This window comes from Peromyscus eremicus, chromosome 17 (genome assembly GCF_949786415.1).
Source record: "Peromyscus eremicus chromosome 17, PerEre_H2_v1, whole genome shotgun sequence".
Taxonomy (NCBI): Eukaryota; Metazoa; Chordata; class Mammalia; order Rodentia; family Cricetidae; genus Peromyscus; species Peromyscus eremicus.
This window is the reverse complement of record NC_081433.1, coordinates 6,659,318-6,680,322: the sequence shown is the minus strand read 5'-3', so window position 1 is coordinate 6,680,322 and position 21,005 is coordinate 6,659,318. Positions and strand designations below refer to the sequence as shown.

General features: G+C 48.8%; 1 protein-coding gene across 2 annotated transcripts in view; it reads right to left on the bottom strand.

Moving 5' to 3' along the window:
* Arhgef7 (Rho guanine nucleotide exchange factor 7) overlaps positions 1 to 21,005 on the bottom strand; it is a 108,706-nt gene that overhangs the window by 50,582 nt on the left and 37,119 nt on the right. For both annotated transcript variants that reach the window (XM_059244662.1, XM_059244663.1), the window contains exons 3-4: positions 1,144 to 1,228; positions 77 to 207 (exon numbers count right to left, since the gene is read on the bottom strand). In XM_059244662.1, coding sequence (XP_059100645.1) covers positions 77 to 207; positions 1,144 to 1,228 — 216 coding nt within the window. The remainder of the gene's footprint in view (positions 1 to 76; positions 208 to 1,143; positions 1,229 to 21,005) is intronic.

Genomic DNA, 21,005 nt, shown 5'->3' with positions numbered 1-21,005 from the left:
CACGCATCCCCCAGGGGACATCTGCAGCCTCTCACGTCCAAAATGCCTTTGAATCAAACTAAAACATCTTACTTACCAAGCTTCGGTACTGGCTCTGAAGCAATTTTGAAGTCCTACTGTGTGAAGACTGGGATCCCAGAGAATCAAAAGACTTTATCCGATGTGAAGAGGGCCGCGCACACACAGAGTCACTTCCAAGTCCGATGTCTGAAAAGGTCGTGTACACAGAAAGAAGTGCTGCAGACGCCTGACACCGTGGACCCTCAACACACACTGGCTCTGAAACTGGGCCAGCATGGAGGGACACACCAAAACCCCGCAACAAAGCAGGCCATTTACACAGTAACAAAGGGCAGATTCTCTGCCCCACAAATGGTGCATTCACTCCCCAATTACCTCCTCTCCAGGAACGATCTGGGGAGGACTAACTCAGCAGCTCTTCTCTAGTGCAATTCTCAAGTTTGCAAACCATTTTACAGTGTTTGTAAAACGTTCCCTTCAACTAGAAGAACAGTGTTAACTGCTCAGTGAGGCACTGCTTGGCACGTAAGTCTCCAGCACAGCACATGTGCCCTTCTCTGAGGCCACATGCCGTACATCAGCAAGGAGGCAGAGTGACATTCAATGTCATGACCAGCTAGCACTTTCTGGAGACCGTACTAAGAATGTGTCAGGTGCAACATCTCACACACACAACTACTGGCAGAGCCTTTACTGTTCGGCTGGACTACACAGTGCATGCCATCACAGCACAGCCCACTAGTAACCAAACATCATCTGCAAGGCCTTACTACACAAGGGGCGTGGACACCAACATTGTGAGTCTATCACACCCTCTCAACCTTCACCACGCACCAGTGAAGACACACCCCCGTGCTCTGAAGCAGCAGACCCACTCCTGCTGTAAAGCCAGGGCTCAGGGAAGGGCAGGCTGCACACCACAACCACAGCACATATGTGGTTGTATGGGGAGGGACTCGGGACAGCCCCGTGCTGAAGGCTCCCAGCCTCCCAGAACACCCACAGAAGAAGGACCAGCTAGATGTTCAAAGACGCTTCTTTCTCAGCACAGGATGGTCACTTTACTTGCTGACAGGAACAGACATGAGCCTGTACCCTCACCCTGAAGACAATCAGTCTTACCTGCTGTCACTTTATTCAGTGTCACCAAGGAGCTGAGGACCTTGTTAAAGTTCTGCCCCTGATATAAATCATTTGCATCAAAAGTCTGAAAGAAGAAAACGAAACAAACAATTAGTGCCATGTTATATGCTGGCACAGGATAAATGAAACTCTGCCAATGACATGTGGCCGCACACAGTCAGCACACTTGATTGAAACACTCGAGAGGCAGCACAACCTCCGAGTGGGTCCCTGGGAAAGGAGTCCATTGGAATTCCCTCGTGAGGCATTTCCACACAGGCAGCAAGCCCTGGGAGGGGGACCAGACCCAGCTCTGTGCCCTTCTCCATCCAGGTCAGGCAGAAGCCAGGGTGTGAGCCGGGTCCACCAGTAAAGGTACTCAGTAATGGCTCATGGTGGGCTGTAATCCTCTCTCCTTAGATTGTGCAGAGTCCGCAGGACAAGACATGCCAAAGATGTTCTCTTCTGGTACATAAGGGAGGTAAACGAAAGGCACCCCATCCAAGGCAACAGCACACAAGGTACATGAGACACAGGAAAGCACAGATGACAGGGAACAGATGGAAGATAAAGCAGATCCCAGGAGAGAGACAGGGTAGGGGCCTCTGGGCAGGGAGCTCTGAAGAACCTGGACTGTAGGCAACCCACTCTGATCCAGGGCCACCTACCCACTCTGACTCTGACTCAAGTCACATCCCAAGACTGAGCCAGGAAAGAAGACACATGAGCTGGCCTGGGTTCAGACAGCTGGGCTCCAAATGCGTGTATGTGTACCTGTGAGTGTGCATTTGTGTGTTGTGCGATGTACTGCCCACCTACATCTAGGAGAGAATGTGCAGAAAATCACCTGGTTAAACACATCTGGCTTTTGTTTGGAGGAGTGTGTGCACACATGTACCTGCTTACAGATATGCTAAAACATGCACAACTCTTTCCAAATAATCTCTAAAGACTATGTGTCACGTTTGATCACTAAATAACCTCTTCTACAAATAATTTTGATAATCTAATCATCCAGCGTTGTATTCTAGAAAAAGTGAGACAAATCTAATTGGTACAAATTATAGAAAGAAAAGCTTAATGCCAAATGCCAAAAGCTAGATGCCAAAATGCACACAAAATTAGCATCCTTTCTCTCCTTGAAGCAAAACAGAACAATCTTGATCCTCTGCCCTGGATAAGCACCTGCGGGCTGGCCACCCTCCTCCTCCTCCTCCTCCTCCTCCTCCTCCTCCTCCTCCTCCTCCTCCTCCTCCTCCTGCAGCCTCTCAGCCAGTGCCAGGAACTCCCCCCTCCACCCTTCCTGCCTTCCCACACCCCACCTCCTTCCTGCTGAGTCTCACTCATCTTACTTCCTGAAGCCCTGCCTGAGCCTTGCTGAGCTCCCAGAAATCCCAAGTACATTTATCCTGAGAAAAAACTCATGGCCGGCGGCGTAGATGTGTGCACTCCATCCTAGGGCCTAAAGTCTGAAGAGGCCGATTACACATCTCCCACTGCCCAGCCAATGTATACTGGACCAGGACTGAGTGGATTTGTGGGTCACCCATCCAGAGTGTCAGAAGTACCTTAAGAAAGAGGCCGAGGGTCCAAACAGTTCAAAGAGGACATTGCTGAAAGCTCCTAAGCACCAAGCCAAAGCACAAAACCCCCAAAGCCAAAAGTGACTGTCAATCAAAACTCCACTGGTCTTGGTGGGCCAGTCTTTCTCCAACCCCTTCCGGCAGAGCCCCCAGAACTTTCATGGGGTGCAATCCGATTCCTGTAACTTAGAAAAAGCCAGCCCAAACAGGAGCTCTTTCTAGGCTCACATCCTGTTGAGATTTTTAAAATCACAATAGGTTAGGTTGCACCTTTTTAAAGAATAAAAGGTACTGTCCTGCCTAAGCCTTAGCTTCCTTGTGCAAACTGTGAAGTTCCCTTGATTATAAAATGTTGTAAGGGTGATCTGACCTTCAGCTCTAAGGTCTGGAAAATTCAAGCTAAGGTATTCCACAAGAAACACACAGACAAATGTCCACTAACCTTCATTATGGAGAGGCAGCAAGTCATAAACCCCAGAACAACAGGATGTGAAATATGGGAAGCTTCCTGTTATTCCAAGACTATATAGCGTTCCTACCCAGACACCACGGAGCATCTGACTGGCTGAAGCGGCTGCCTGCCAATGAGCTTCGGCGTGAACTCAGAACTTACTCAGAGCTTACTGCTGCCTTCCTCCACAGGAAACCCAACAATGAGCAGGACAGATGCTTCCCCAAACCGCAATCTAGCCAGCAAAAAAAGCCTTAATTCAGAGACCATTCGCACTAAAGGAACCAGAGAAGAGGTCTGGAAACTTCCCTGGAACACCTCCCAGCTAAGGCCATCAGTGACACACAGGACTGCTCCCCGGAACCACAAGGAATCTAGGACAGACCGCACAGCCTGGCCTCACCGGGCTTTGCCAAGCAGGTAACACTACAGGCTGGCAGGGAGGCAGGCTTTCACGGCACACAGGAGTAGGAGGTCACCGTGTGCTTCAGAAGGTCTGCCTGCCCCTCTCCTGCCCTGACGTTCATCTACGCAGGCACAGAAAGAAGCCTGTGACCCTGCTGGCCACATTCCCAGATGGGCTAATTCTGATCTTCCAAGACTACAATCTGGTCTAGATGCCATCTTCTGCCATACTTCCTCCACACCTCTAAAAGTGCTCTACTTGCACATAGTCCCTATTTTATGGCAATTGGTAATAGCCAAACGCAAGGTCAGGCTTAGCTCTTGTATGAACGCCTGAAAAGGAAGAACATGGTACTCAACTGTCCACAGTGTCTGCCTGGCAAGCTGACATCATCACAGTGATCCTGTGAGCAGGCATGGACACGCCTGGTCACCGGTGTCCCCAAATAGAGTACTTCTGACCAAACTGTAACACTGTCTCAATCAAAAGACCAGCAGGACAAACACAAGCCTACAGAGCACAGCTGCTGGAAGCTGATCGACCCAGAGCTTTCCTATCAGGACACAACTTTCTGACCTTCTTTATTTCTCTAACCTAGGCGTACTGCAGCTAGACTTTCCTCACTGCAGTTCCCTGGAGAAGTCTGCATCCTGCAGGCATATATAACTGGTCGCCCTACTGTCGGGCTGTGGTCCATTACATGGAGCTTAAGTTCCAGGAACCTTAGGGAGTGTCAATAAGCCTCTGACCAGGTTCTTCAAATAGGAAGGGCCAGGCCCAAGTGGAGCTGCTGTCAAGAGTGACACCTACCTGCAGCTGGCAGAACTGGTCAGGGAAGCCTCTGGTATGAGGCACAGGGGTGGGGAAGTGATACATAAACAAGGTCCCTCAGCAAGGTGCCATCTTCCACCTCCAAACACAAACAAGACTTCAGGAGCACAGGCCACCCGGATCAAGAGCTTTAACACAGCAGGCTCCTCCTCTCAGAACACTGTGACTCAAACTAAAGGTGATGCTGAGCAAGCAGTGTCACACTCCCTAGCAAACAAGGGTCCCCTTCCACCCCAAATCCAAAACACGGTAAGTATAAACTGCTGGCAGCAGGCTTCACAGAAACCTCAAGAGAAAGGAAAGAAGATACCTAAATGTACGCAAACTGGTGGTGAGAGAGCATATTCCTTCCCAGAGGGCCCCACTGTGCCCTCAGTAGGTGACAGAATCAGGCAGAAGAGGACAATCAACACCCAGGTGACTCTTCTTCTCAGCCTGTACGCCTCTACACTGTGTCGTCTCTGGACACCTGAGCAAGCACACATTTCTATACTATTCTCTAAACTCAGGAACTTGAACAGCAAACATCTGCAGTGTTCTATGTTCAGAAGCAGCTTGCTGCATGGATGTGGTTCCCAGCTGCTAGGTGGGAAGCCCTCAAGATGCTGGCTGGAGTTGCAGGCATTTGGCAGCCTGAAGGCCTCAATGGGCTGGAAATCCTGATAACAAGAAAACACCACTGTAAGGCTGTGGGGAGGAGACCTGGATTCCCTCACCTGGATTGTCCTCACTCCAAAGATAAAGCTCCCTAACGCAAGCAAAAGGAAGCCAGGGCCTACAGTTTCAGGAATTGTACTCTTGCAAGCCGTGTGTACTATGTATTTATTACGAGTTTCCAGTGTAGCTCACAGCAGCAGGCAGTAGAGCACCTCTCCTTGTTCAAGGAGAAAAGTGCGTTAAGACTCCCAAGACACAAGCCAAGCCAGTGAGACAGAGGAAGGAGAGCCAATCACCTGGACAGCTTGTAATTTAGAACTCAGAACAGAGCCCACCCAGACATTTCACTTGCTGATACCCAAGTTCCACCAACTGCTCCCACACCCGGTGCCCAACTGTCTCCTCAGATCAGAGCAGCCTGGCCACACAAGCACAAACTCACCGGCTACCATAACTGACATGATCCACCTTGCAATACTGACCTAAAAGCAAAGCAGAGTGACTCACACGCACATGACATGCCTAGGCGGCTACACCCACAAAGTGCCTGGGAAAGGTGTCTCTCCTCCCCATCTCACCTCCATCTCAACAGGAATGAAACACTGGTGCAGGAGACTGACCCCAGGCTTCAACTCCCCAACACCTTGACATCAGTTCCACTACAAAGGGTTTCTGAGGAAGCTGTATTTCACAAACACACAGGCACGCACAAAATCATGACTCTTGGCAGATATTTCTGAAGTGTTGCTTGCAAAGTTTAAAAATATATTTTTGTCTTATCATACTGTCAAATGGAATCTGTGATTTCAGAACAAGAATGACAATGAATCTTAAGTAAGTGGTGCTATTTAAGTTTAGTGCAAATGGTCTATACTGTTAAGACAGTAAAATCCAGCCCTGGCTCCTCATCGTCTTGGCTTCTACAGATTTTGAACCTGATTCCACCTCCTCCTGCTCCCAGGAATAAAGACAGAGCTCCATAACAGGTTCTAGCAGTTACACAGCACTTTCACCTGACACAACCCCAACCAAGCTACTTCCCTCTCAGATCAGAACCAAATCTTACTGGGTTTGTGGATCTCTTCTATCAACAACATGCAAACACTATGGCAGGGAACACATATCCATAGAGACATAATCAATTGTCGGTGGTTATTTCCAGGAGGGCCTACAGAGAGCAGAAGAGACGGTTGAGAACACAGTAACAGGGACAGAAGGACAGGCATTTACACACTGCTGTAAATACATCCTTCCCTAGCCTAGCAGAAACCTTCATAAAGCACAGTGGGGCAGGCAGCTCCAGCCAGGGCAGAGTGGAAATAAACTTGCTGAGGATAAATGTCACACCGATGTGTGCACAGCCCGGACCTTCCAGTTTAAACCATGTGTCCATTTTATCTTCCACACAGGGAAAGGAAGCCTTAATGAGCAGAAATAAGCTGACTCAGACCATGTGGACTTTGCCCTTAACAGCACACTGCCAGCCAGAGGAGGAAAGAGCAGGGTGCAGTTCCATACAGGCATCCCACACAGCCTGCCCCCCGGTCCTTAACCCCACTTGGCCAAGCACTGCTGCCTATCTAGAACAGGAACCCAACCACAGCAGGCCCTGGACAGAGGCCGGGCACCTGACTGGGCTAAACTTAAGGGAAGGAACAGCAGTCGCAGCTCTAGAAGGCAATGAGAACATTAACATCCAATCTAACAGCAGTTACAAACCCCGGGCTTGGAGAAGTGTTTCAAGACACACTGCGAAGGCCCCTCTCCTTCCTCCCACAGCACACTCAAGTGAGACGTGAAAAGCTTTAAATGGGTGGGAGGAAGGGGAGAGAGGCTATGAGCAGCCAGCATCAAACTTCAGAGGACCACTGGGGAAGCAGATGGGCCCTGAAAGTCCTCAGAGGTGGGAACAGCCCCATGAAGCCGCCACGTGACATCAAGCAGCATGAGCAACTGCACCCACAACCCTTCTCCTTGGACAGAAGGGGCTGAGCAGCACCCCAACCCTCTCTCAGGAGAAGCAGGCACTACACTGGATCCTAACAGCAGATCCACGAGATGTCCTGGACTCACAGGACAGACACCGGGAGGAGGAGGAGGAGGAGGAGGAGGAGGAGGAGGAGGAGGAGGAGGAGCTAGTAATCCCGCCCACAGGGCAATCCCCACAGCTCAGCTACACCGGTCCAGGAGGACTAGAAGCATGAGGCTCTAGCCAAGGCTCTGCTCCTAGAGAGTACTTCAGACTCCCTCCAGCTCTCCCTGCCCGCTACTCAGCAAACTGCCACAGTAAAGCCCCTCCCACCCACATGACTGCTCTCCATGCTGGCTACAGTCACAGGATTGAACCACAGAGGGCTCAGTGGTGGAGTACTTGTCCGTCAGACCCTGAGCCATGGGCTGGATCACCAGTACCACATGAAAAATGAGGTCTGAGCAAGGCACATCTGTGAGAAGCAATAGAAAAAATGGAGCTGTACCTAAGTACAGCTAAAAGCCCTGGACACAACACAGAAAGCTGCCCAGGCCTGGAAATCAGAAAAGAGGCCAATTGGCTAAGGGCTTGACCTGGAAACACCCTACCTGCACTGGTATTTATACTTTAAATGACTCGGGTGCTAAAGCAGCCACCAGCCCAGAAACCCCACCATAAAGCCTGCTCTCCCCATCAAAGCCCAGGAAAGGGGCAGCCCCGTAAGCAGAATCCAAGGGGACAACGCAGTCCTGCTCCTACAGCAAGCCAACGGGAGCCTTGACCTTAGCCCGCAGCAACTCCCAGGCCCAACATCTGTACCCTTAAGTCAAGCCCAGTTTCTGGCCTGACATAGCAGCACACAACCATAACTCCAGCTACTCAGAAGGCTGACACAGGATGGCTCTACTGCAGAATAAAACTCTATCTCAAAAAGTAAATAAGATGACAACAAAACAAGGCTGGAGATGTAGCTCGGTGGGAGAGCACTTGCCTATCAATGTGTGAAGAGGTTCCAAGTTCAATCCTCAGAACTGAAGAAAACAAACACACACACACACACACACACAGAGAGAGAGAGAGAGAGAGAGAGAGAGAGAGAGAGAGAGAGAGACAGACAGACAGACAGACAGACAGACAGACTAAGGGAGGAAGCACAAGTACACCAAGCCCCTTTTCTTCTGAGCTAAACGAAGGAGGCTATGGTAAGCAAGGGGTTTGCAGGTACAGATCCAGGCCTCCTGACAACTGGACACCACAGCCATAAATATTCACCAGACTACATACAAACTGCAAGGGAAGCCTGTGAGCTGGGAAAAGATAGGGCAGCCAGAGAGGCTTGAGATGGGCTTCTGGGTGGCGCCATCAAACAGCCAAGTAGAAATGAAGCAATGCCCACCTCAGAATAATGCCTAAGTTAACGAGGGCACGTCTGTGGCAGCACTCCGTAAGTACATGCATTGCACAAGGCTGATCTTTCCTTACTTGCCTACCGCAATCCCACTAGCACTAAAACCCATCCTGGAGTTCTGTTCTTAATGCTGCCAAGGTCACTGGTTGGCACAATGGTTACAGCCCCTTCCTTTTCTTCCTAACATCTTCAGGATTAAACTCACCAAGGTAAGAAATAAACAACATTCTGCCTAATTTTTAACAAGACTGTATCGCTGACACATCAGTCCCTCCCCTAACTCTACTGATGCTCTTGGCTCCACTCACAGGGCAGGCACTGGGAGATAACGATCCAGGTGCCATTCAGATACTCCAGTCCACAGCCGTCCCTCTGGTTCTCTCTCCTTTTAGCAATGCCAAGCTTCTTCCAACAACCACTGATTCAGGGCTACTTGCACTGGGACCTTCCCAACACACACAGATGCCGCTTTCATAGCCCAGGGCAGGGTCAGAGTGCTGTGCAAAGACAGCAACCAAGCAACAGCAAGCTGTCCCACACAGCTGTGCCCCTTCTACCTTTCCAAAACCTTTGAACCCCCTGCCAGACACTTTCTTCCATACTCACACTGTCTCTTCCTCTCTCTTAAACCCAAGCCTCACCCGTAGTCCGCTCTGGCCACCCCGCCCCATGCTGTTCTCCATCATCCACCTACCCCTCTGTGGCCAAGGAACCCAGCTCAAGAAGTTTCTTCACAACTGGGTGCCAGCTGACCACTGTCACCTGGAAAACACCCAATTTCTCAGCACACAGTGACCTAGCTGCACTCAGGTCAGCAAACCCTGCGACCTCCTACACCTCTTCCTAGGACCCCTCCTGCTCCCTGGCCAACTCCAAGCTAAAAGGACTACTAGATGCTGAGTGGGAGGAAGGTATGATTCCAGGTCTCTGCTTCACAGAGAGAAACTGAGACAACTCCAAATTTTTCCTACAGATCCCCCAGTCCAAAGCTGCCTTGCCCTGGTCCTTCTAACACCTTCATCTGACATGAGGCACACACGGTTATACAGCCTTAGTTCTTCGTAACTGCATAGTCAGCAGGGGACAGCAGTGAGCAGAGCTAGCCAGGTCAAACTGTCCCCACACCTGAAGCTGCCAGGGTGCACCCTACTCCAGTTTCTCATCTAGAAAGCAAACCCGCACACACTGGCCAAGCTGTCCCTCTGGTTGGTGCTTCGTTGGTCGCATAGCAAAGCGATAGGGCAAACTGGAAACTAGCACAGCCTAAGTGCCTTAGTAAATTTCCTTCCAAAACTGTGCACGGTGTTTAAATCATCTATAACTCGCTTACTGAGAATTACAATGAAGCATTGGTGGTGCACACCTGTAATGTAGCTCTCAGGAGACTGAGTCTGAGGCAGCCTGGTCACAGAGCAGCCCCACCTCAAAGAAAGTTAAAATGCACAACTACACTACATAATTTATCTTAGCTACTTTTTTATTACTTTGAAGAGACATCGCAACCAAGGCAACTTTATAAAAGAAAGCATTTAGCTGGAGACTTGTTTACAGTTTCAAAGAATGAGTCCATAACAATCGTGGTAGGGAAACATGGCAGCAGGCAGGCAGGCATGGCACTGGAGCAGCAACTGAGAACTTACATCGCCCACCCCCAGTGACATGCCTCCTCCAACAAGGCCACACCTCCTAATCCTTTTCAAAGGGTTCCTCCAACTGTGGACCAAACACTCAACTGTAAGAGCCTATGATAGTAGGAGGAGGAGGAGGAGGAGATTCTCATCCAAACAACCACACAGTTGAACCCCACAAGTCAACTGTGGGAGCAGGTAAATAACTCCAAACACAGCAGCTCTGGAAATGCACTCAAATGTCAATCTACCACTGGGTATACACCAGACACTGGCACGAGATCACACCTCTGCCCGTCAGCCCCGCTCAAGTGGCAGAGTAACGGCATCTGCACACAAGTGACACGGTGGTTCAGGTCCTGAGAAGCAAGCAGGAAGCAGCAGTGGCCTGCACTCAGCTGCCAGTGTGCTTCAGGACAGATGCCTATCGCTGCTTCTGAACTTCCAAATCCCTTCCTCACACATAAGTAGATGTCTGCCCTGTATCAGTTCCTTCTTGCTGAGGAACATTTTTCCTTTTACACCTCAAGTCCATGTGTATAATACTGAGCTCAGAGCTTCAGTCTAGGTCAGACTGATTGTCCTCTGATAATAAAAAATTTGCATAAGAGAAAAAGTAACACAGAGGTCAGAAGTAGATGAGTGTGTACACAAATAACTGGTCTGGAAGCTGGGGTGGGGGAGGTGTATTTTCTCCTCTCCCACACAACCTCCTAGCCTAGATGTCACCAGCTACACTCACTAATGTCTGACCAGAACTTAATATCCCAAGGGCAGCTTCACACCCAAGGGTCTCATACCAAATAGCAACTACCGAATGGAAAATGACTCAAGCAAAGGTGGCCAGTGGGGTCAGACATACCCCCGGGAAGGTGTGGAGGCAGGAACGGCACAGGTATGAAGGTGTTCACAGGATGACGTGCACGGCAGCAAGGGAAGGTTTCTGCACAACAGAAACCCTGAGAGCCAACTCAGCACCCCGAGACAGAGGCAGACACTAAGGGCCCTCCCACAAATGTATAGGAAGTTAGGAACCCCTTCATGCAGAATTCTTGCCAAAATTATTTTATTAGAATAGAACCACAACCAGGTACATGTCTAACCAGACATAATGACACACAACTGTAATCTGAACACCTGCAGGGGTCGGGGAGAGACAAGGCAGGAGCATCTCAAGTGGAGGCTGCTGTGGGCTACACAGTTAGACTGTGTCAAAAATAAATAAATAGACCACAGAGAAATCAAGCTGGAACTATGCCAGAAGGGTCCCTCCTCCTGACTAGCTTCCACACAAGATGACGTCCAGTCTGTGACAGAGAAAAAGATCAACAGTCTCACTGAGGTGTAGAGCCTGCAAGTCAGAATACCAACCTGACGGACGGACGACACAGTAGTAACCAACTGTTTTCTGCCTGGATTCGAGGCCTTTCCACAGGGGAAAATGTGCCTGGTACTGTAGATCTGGTCCAAAGCAGTGACTGAGATGGTCACAGCTCAAGAGAGGGAGAGGGAAGACACACGACCTACTTCTGTTGTCTTGCTTACGGACATGGCATCCAACTGCCTTCTAAATATTTCTTTGTGCCTATTACAGAAGCCTCCATTTACAGCAGTGACCACTAATATGGAGACTCACAGCCAGTGCTAAGAACAAATGATGACGAGCGCTCAGCCCTGAACAGAACATCTACAGTATCGCCTCCAAGGTTCAGGGACCACTGCAGACGAGGAAGAGGAAAGCACAGAAGAGCCGAGGATGGGAAGGAGTGCTGTGAGACGCTGTCTTCTGGACATGCCATGGCTGTCTACATCCATGCATTCACAGCAAGCCGCTATGTGTACAAGACTGGGCCCATCAACACCCCCTCGTGGATGAGAGACACAGTGCATAAGGGCCCAGCTCTCCGGAGGAGGTAGAGGCAGCAGTGGCTGCTAGGAGAGGGTAAGTTATAGTCCTCTGTGGTCTGTTCAGTGAAGTCACCCTCGCTCACGTAACTCCTCACCTACACTCTCACAGTGGGCCACAGGGGGAAATCATCAAAGGACAGAGACGTGCTGGGAAGAAGGGTTCAGTGGGAGGGAAAAGAGGTAAGAGAGGATAATGGGGAACACAATCAAAGTATATCTGTGAATAAAATTGAAAAGAATAAATGCAAGCTAAGAATTCCAAGTCATAAATTATACAGGTGAGGGAACAGTTCTTTGTGAAAAGAAACTGAAGAGGCACGACAGAGTAAAAGATACATGACCTCTACTCAGATCCTTCAAAAAAGGAAGGCTGCATGTCACTTTGAGAACACGGTGCGCATCTGAACATGTACTAAACATGAAATAACAGATTACCACGTTAAGTGTCTTGGGAAATTGTGAAGGCTGGCATCCATATTTTAACACATGCACTCAAGTATTCAGAAGAATCACCAGGTCTATAATGTAGTTAAAAGCTTAGCAAAATAAAATGTAAGCTGACGTGCAGAAATTTAGAGAGAAAACAAAATGCAGAGTATCAGCACTGGACAGGTACAAAGGCCAGGGGTGATTAGTATGGCACCTTCCAGCCAGCTGCCTAAGTTTCTAATGTCAGAAACATTCCAGGGACAACAGGCCAGGAAGCTCTCTAGCATCCACTCACCACCTCTAACCTCTCGAGGAGGGAAAACGAAAGATCCATTCTCCAGCCAGTTGGCAGTGAGCAATCCTAGAAGGCCCGGCAGCCCTCTGAGACTGCACCATTACAGATCACTCCCTACATTTCACACAATGGGCAGCCTGGGCCTAATTCTGTGGAACCACAGCTGGAGAGAAGCTGCTCTTGGCCACTAAGACTTCCCACCCTTCTGTAAAGCTCTTCCACACTGAAGCCCGAGAGGATATGAGCCTCCCTCACCTGTAAGCCTCTACAAAGGAAGAGTGAGTCTACTATTCCCTAGGGGAGTAAAGTAGTACAGACCACAGGAATCAGTGCCACACCGTGGAAGAAGGAGCAGTTAGGGTCCAGAACTACGAGAGAAAACATCAATACAGACTAATACAAATTTGGGCAGAAATACATGTTCTGGGTAAAGTTATTTTTCACACATACTCAGTCTAGACGTCACATCCAACCACAGTGTGAGGGTTGGCTTTTGTCTCACTTACTCAGTGGGAACCTGCCCTCAGAACACAAGGGACACCCAGAGACAGAAAGATGCAGGACAAGCAGCTGTCAAGTAAAGAGGTTTGCTCCATCCAACCAGACAACAGCCTGGGGTTTGCAGGGCTTGTTTTCAACGGAGATCAGGAAGATGGTGATGAAAGGATGAGAGAAACCTGTTTTCCTAGACCCAGAAGAGGCAGGAGGAGCGAGGACCTAACTCTGTGAAACAGCATCTACCTAGCTAGCCTGTGCAAAGCTCTGGGTTGGGGGGGGGGGGGGCAGAGGAGAGAGAGATGTGATCTGATATGGGATAGGAAGTAAACAGAGGGAAGGAGGTGGAAGGTCACTGTTAACTGCAGGAGTCCCACACGTAGAAACAGCAGTCACTCTATCTCAGGGCTCTCAGCCACACCTGTACATCTCAAGCTTCATTCCACAGCCACCCACCTGTCATGGTTGTCACTGGCTGATGTTCCACAAGGACTAAGGAGCAAAAACGCACAATTCTCAGTGAAGCATTTTCCTACTGTTTAGCCAACCCTGAACATCCCTGAAAAACATCCATGTGACCTAATGTAGCAGGATAAAACACACTTCCCCTACGAATGTCTGGTTCACCCATGTGACCTAATGCAGCAGGATGAAACACACTTCACCGACGGCGAACGCCTGGTCCTTCACCTACTCTGGTGCAGTGACACTGTCTGGAGACTAAGAGAGGCTTTCCCAGGAAGGTTCGCAGACCCACCTGGTCAAATGAGCCCGTCCAGAAAAGCCACCCAGCACAGCAGCAGCATTACCTAGGTGACAGCCACAGCCTGGCCTGAAACCTGTATTCCCACCTGGAGGCTCAGAGGTACAACCTTGCCCTGTCTGCTCAGCAGGTACAGATCTTCCCACAGAACCCACCCCAAGCCACTAACTGCCCACATGCCCATCCACTGGACACCAAACTGAGTTCCACTGGGCTCCTCGCAGGATGGAGACACAGGATGGCAATGCAAAGCTCCTTATGGACTTATCCATTTCACACGCCACCCTTCCCAGGATTCCCCAAGCCTCCCACGGTGGGGGCTAAAGGAGCACCTCGTCCTGCACAGGACCTGAAACAGCTCTAGGCATTTATCACCCCAAAGCAGAAGCACACAGGCCAGAGGAAAAGGCTGCACAATGTGTGGCCCTCCATCCTGCCTGGGACCACCTCAGCTTCTCTTCCCCTGAACTGAAGAAACGTGTGTGTGGCCCTCCATCCTGCCTGGGACCACCCCAGTTTCTCTTCCCCTGAACTGAAGAAATGTGCCAGCTACAGCTCCTAACTAAGCCCGGGGACCTCCAACTCTGAAACTTCTACCATGTCTAAGTCCGCAGGGCCTCAAGGTCTCTAGGACCTGGGCATCCTTCCACTGAGCTCCACAAGGAAGCCAGCACCAAAGCCAGGAGTCAGTACCAGCCAGCAAGTGGCACAGAGCCATCTACCAGCCATCTGTCCTCTCAAACTGATCCCGTATGTCAGGGCTGACAGCACCCACTGGGGACAAGTCACAGTTCACAGAAACCATCTGACGCTGATACACAGGCTGCTTATCCCATTGCACTTGATCTGCAACCGTTCACGCAGCAAGGCTCTGGAAGAATGAAACAAAGATTCTGTAGTTCTAAGGATGAAATAAAGGTGTGTATGGGGAGGGAAGAGGGGAGAAACTGAGGTGAACATAGACACCATGCAACTGAGCCCCCCTACCATTTGTCTCAGACAGTACCCTAATATCCCCAGAGGGGTCCCATGGTTCCTGAAGAATGTCCAAGGTCTCTGGCAAGAATCCCAAGTCCCTTGGTTGGACACCCATGGTCCCTAAGGGTTCCACAAGACCCCTGGATGGACACTTAGTGGAGTTTTTGCCAGTTCAACAAATGTCTACTTAGTGATCCACAAACAATGGCACATGTTCAAGGAGCCACAGACAGGCAGACAGCCCAGAGCAAACAGAAAGAAGGGAGGCGTGGCATGGAGACAGTCTGCGCTTGCCCAGGCGAGAGCTCGGCAGACGGGACAGAAGACAGGTTCTCCACGCACAGCAACAAGAAGTCAGAGTAAGTACTGGCCGGTGACCACAGCTCTGTTCCCGACCTCTCTACCTCAGTTTCTAGGCACTAAGGCCACTTGCTAAGAGTTGACAGCTGCGAAGCTACAACTCCTAGAACAGGTTACAAGTCACTCATGGAAATAAGTCACTTATCATTATGGACGTCTCCAACAGGTGGACACTACTAGAACTCAAAGTCCAAAAGTACAGAAGTCAAGAAGTGATGCTCTTTACAGAGACCAGTCCACTAAGACGGGGAGGAAGGGTTTATTTGGCTTACGTGTTACAATCATCACTGAGGGGAAGTCAAGGCAGGATCTCAAGCAGCTAGCCACGTCACATTCACAAGCGAGAGAAACAAATGGAACTTCACTCACTTGCTGTTTATGCTCAGCAAGCTTTCTTCAGTCTTATAGTTCAGGGTCCACACGCAGGATGGTTCTCCCAATTAGTAATCAATATAATCCCCCACAGACACATTCCAGGCCAGCCTAATCTAGGTAATTCCTCACTTGGCTCTGTACACAGCCACAGTCTAGTGACATTCAAAGCTCACACTGAGAGGATACACACAGAAAGACAGGTAAGGAGGAGATGCCTGGACTCTACACACGCACGCACGCGCACGCGCGCGCGCACACACACACACACACACACACACACAGAGCTTTTAAATCCCACCAAGAATGCAGACATGCACGCTAGGAAAACGACCTCAGTACCTGTCACTAATCTAGCACCGCCTCAGCTCTTCTCAGATCCCCAGACACAGTTAACCAGAAGCTGGCTGAGGTTATAACGCTGTACTAGGTTGGACAACAAAATATAAATAAAAATTACTTTTCAAGAAAATATTTTAACTATGTGCATTTAACTTTGAAACTTCTTAGTAGGCACAATTAGTGTCTTCGTTACTTTTAAACTGCTGTAACAAAACACCATAACCTAACTTATAAAAGAAAAAATTTAAGTGGACTTAAATTTCAGAGGGTTAGAGTCCACGATGCTGGAGCTGAGGCATGGCGGCAAAACAGATGAGAGCTCCTATCTTGATCCACAAGTAGGAGAGAAAGGGGCAAACACTGGAATGCTGCAAGGTTTTTGTTTTGTTGTTGTTTGGGGTTATTTTTTGTTTGTTTGTTTGTTTCAAGACAGAGTTTCTCTGTGTAGCCCTGGTTGTCCTGGAACTCTCTTTGTAGACCAGGCTGGCCTCAAACTCAGAGCTCTACCTACCTCTGCCTCCCAAGTGCTGGGATTAAAGGTGTGAGCTACCACACCTTGCAAGTTTTTGAAACCTCAAAGCCCACCCCCAGTGACACACTTCCTACCACAAGGTCATGCCTCATTATCCTTCCCAAACAGTACCACCAACTGGGGACCATGTATTCAAATATACGTGCTTATGGGGGATAGTCTCTTTCAAACCACCACAATTAGTGTTGGGAATTCACAGAAACAGAACTGTTGTCTGCTCTGTCCAGCATCCCAACCACCCTCCCTATCCCTACAGCTGAAGTTACTTAACTCCTCTCGGTTGGCTCCACTACCAAATGCTCACAGGCATCTCAAGTTCTCTACGTCCACAGACTCACACAGGCCACTGAGGAGACGTCAGAGATGAGCAATTTCCTTTCTAGAGCCTCACTTTAACTCCCTCAGTCAACTTGGCCCATTACAACGCTAGAGACGGGGTCCTGTGGAACTCTCTCAACACTACGACAGGAGTAAAAACCTCGCTCGAAGGAGCCCTGGAGACGGGGTCCTGTGGAAGTCTTTCAACACTACGACAGGAGTAAAAACCTCGCTCGAAGGAGCCCTGGAGACGGGGTCCTGTGGAAGTCTCTCAACACTACGACAGGAGTAAAAACCTCGCTCGAAGGAGCCCAGCCTTCTGACCTTTGCAAACAGCTGCGAGCGTGCTGTCATCCGGAGCTCGAGCTCGCCTGTACAGAGTGCCCCCGCGCTGGCTGGATACACCAGGCTGGAAGGAGTACTGCAGATTCCTTCCCAGCTTTCAACAGGTACTTCCCAGGGCTGCTCTTCTTTCACATCCTCAATCTCAAGTCCACCACAGGGAACTGAGAGTGCCTCACTCTTGCCTTGGTTTACCACATCCAAGCAAGACATACAAGAGGAAGCACACTGTGTATCATGGAGGTCTACTTCTCTGGAGGGAAAGAGAGCCTCCAGCAGGCACAAGCAACTGCAGGGCAGCCTGGGAAGGCACTCTATACACTGCTACTGACAGGCTGGTGCCATGGTGGCAGCTGTTCAAAGCTTGTATGAATTCCCACCTTCAGCCTTGCTGTGACCTAGCAGGAGCTGTACCCTGCAGTGACAGTCAAGGCTAATGGAACTAGCACAGAGAAAAAATAGCTTTTCATGTGGGTCACTGTTTACAGCAGTGAAAACGGAAAAGCACGTCCACATCCGACAGGGATGACTGGCCTCCAAGAAGCAGTCACTGCAATCAAGAGACGAACACTGAGCATGAGGAGATGCTCACAGTGCCACCATATCGAGCTAAAGTGTATTACAGGACATATATGCTACCGTGTCACATCTCTAAAGCTACCTGCATGTGTGCAATGGGAAAATTACTAAAGCAGCTAACACTGACATCTCTAGATGGCAGTATCATGCATTTTTTCGGCATTTCTCCATACCCTGAGCTTTATGTAACAGACTACTAGGCAACTTAAAAGCACACGGTTTAAAGCATGGAAAATGCTGCTGGTTCTAACAGTGCCCACTCACAGTCCCTCAGCTCTTCAGGCCTGCCTGCTGGCACTCTCCTTGGTACTTACTGCTAACCCCTGGGTTTCTAACAGCACATGCACTTCCAAAGAGACAAAGTGAGAGAAAGGGTTGTACATACGCCATGCCTATGGAAAGGAGCTGGTGTCCAAAACACACCAGGAAGTGAACCACCCCTAAAACCATTTTTCTATCGACATTTTCTCCAAAAAAGCTATTTCCTTATAAAGTCCCACATCACTGACATCAAAGAAATGTGCAGTAAACCACAATGAACTTCTCAGAAAGTCTGTCAGAAACACAAAAGCTGGTAAAATGCGAGCAGACGGACTCCTCCAACACTGGCTGGTGGGAATGTAAGCGAGTCGATGCAGTTCTGAAATTGATACAGACATTCTCCAGAAAACTAAAAATCACCCTGTGGACCAGCAGTCCCACTACTAGGTGTATTAAGAAACTGAGGAAATGTTGGAGAAACACAAGTGTTCCTGCAAGAGTGTTCAAAACAGCCACAAAATGGAAACCACCTGAGATGGACGGATGTAAAAAGAAAACAGGATACAAACACACAATGGAACAGCACTGGTGTAAAAAGAAGAAATGAAATCGTACCATAGTGACAGCATGGGTGGACCCGGAGAACCACTAGGTAAAGTAAGCCAGCCACCAAAAGATCCATAATGCATGGCCTCGCTCACATACGAAGCTGACAACTTTCTGAACTAATAGAAGTCCAAGATGGCAGTCACCAGAGGCTGGGAGGAAGGACAGAGCAATGGGAGGAGGCTGGTCAGAGGGACAAAGTCTAGGTAAGCCAGAGAGGACGTTTCGGTGGGCACTGCACAGTACGGCAGCTACTGTTGACAACATACATGTGAAAGTTATGAAAGAATTTAAAATGTTCTCATCACAAAGAAGTCTATGGTGGTGACAAATGGAGATTAGCTTGATTTAATCCTCCCAAGATGTATTCACATATCCAAAACACCACAGTCCACTGCATATATACACGCCTTAAGAAATCAGCTTGTGAAGCGAGCTCATCTATGCCAACAGTTCGTTTACATTTTCATGTCTACTGATCTGAAAGGCCAAAAATGTCCAAGAGTAAGGAAAGAAGCCATTCTGCTCTGAATCACCTGGACCTCTGAATGACTGATACACTAATATTTTAACGAGTGTCTCTATCTAAAGCCAGAAAGGAATGTCGATATTACCTGGTGTGTGAAGTAAGTAGGGAGGCTAATGGCAGGGGGTCACCATCCCTCCAGGTCCCACGCAGCAGAACTGGCTGGAGAAAAATTGGCAGGCCTCATCTGACAGACTCCCTGACATCCTTCCTGGGGAGCATGAGAAACCGCATCTGAACGTCGTCTCTTCCTCTCCAGAGCAGAGACACTGTACCGGAAGTGTCGGTGCTCCAGCAGGAGAGCCTTGGTGACACCGCTCTGTCAAATCCCCGTCTATAACCCTTGGAAAGGCCAGTGCCATCTGGGCAGAGGGCTCTGCCAGGGAAGCTCACAAGCTAAGCATGGCTCCCACTTCATTCAATTTGGGCTTTAAAACATGACCTTAAATACACTCATTTATAATAATGCTAAATTCCAACTTTTCAAATTCATAATAAAAAGTAATGCACATTATAACAACACCAAGTATGTAAAATATAACTAGACACTGAGAACACTAGACAGTTCTCTGATGAACAACTAAATCAAAGTTCACTCATAACTTTGCTGCTAACATCCCTGACACTCTGTGTCATGGCATGGACTAAGCTTTATAAGACACCATTAGAACTGGGTTCATACGGCCTTAATTTTGGGGTTTTTTTAAATTACTATTTCATGTTTATGGGTGTTTTGTCTGCATGTATGTCTGGGTACCATGTAAGTGTGCCTGCAGAGGCCAGAAGAGGCATCAGGATCTCCTGAACCGGAGTTACAGATGTGGTGCTGGGACTTGAACCTGGATCCTCTGAAGACCAGCCAGTACTCTTAACCCCTGAGCCATCTCTCCAACATCTATTTTAGATACTGAATAAAAAGCCAGTATAAGCATCATGGGTGACAGGGAAAGCCACTTTTCCCAAGGAAGGCAGCCTCTGCTCTGAATAGTTGAAGGTTACCTGTTTCAATACATTTCAGGTGCTTAATTAAGTAACATTACTGAGGAAGAAAATCTTGACAGCTAATACACTGTGACCATCAACAAATACGTCTAACACATTTGGGATCAAAATGTGAGAACAGAACAAATAGAAAAATGAGAAAACAAATTCTTTATCTCTGAAGCCATTTATTTCACCTGAGGAACTGCAGTCAAACACCCACGATGTCACGACTTGTCTCTCAATTCACTAGGCTGTGTCTTACTCGCAAAACTCAAGCACATCATCATCATCATCACTTTCATCACTATTTTGGCTATTTTGTTTTTTGGGTGTTTTGTTTTGTTTTTTGGAGATACAAATGGAAGGAAACTGGCATTGCTGTGTCCAGTTTTCTGCACAAATCAGAAAATAAAAATGCATGTGTATATGAGTATATGTGAAAACATGGTGACATATGCAAGTTCAAACACACATGTACACGTGCGGGCACATGTGTAGAGGCTAGAAATAAACACTGGCTGTCTTCTGTCAGTCAGTCTCGACCTTATTTTTTGAGACAAGGTCTCTACCTGAACCTGGAGCTTGCCAAACTGGCTAGACTATCTACGCAGCAAACCCCAGGGCCAGGAATCCCACTGTCTCAAACCATATAAGGAGGATTCCACGCACACCACCCACCTGGCTTGCTCTCAGGTCCTCACGATTGTACACCAAGCACTTTACTGAATAAACCATCTTCCTGGCAGCTACCCCAAAATGTTTAAGGCACATGGATGGTGAAAAAATAAATTGTAAAAAAAATAAAGAGGCCAGCAAGATGGTAAAGACACAACCAC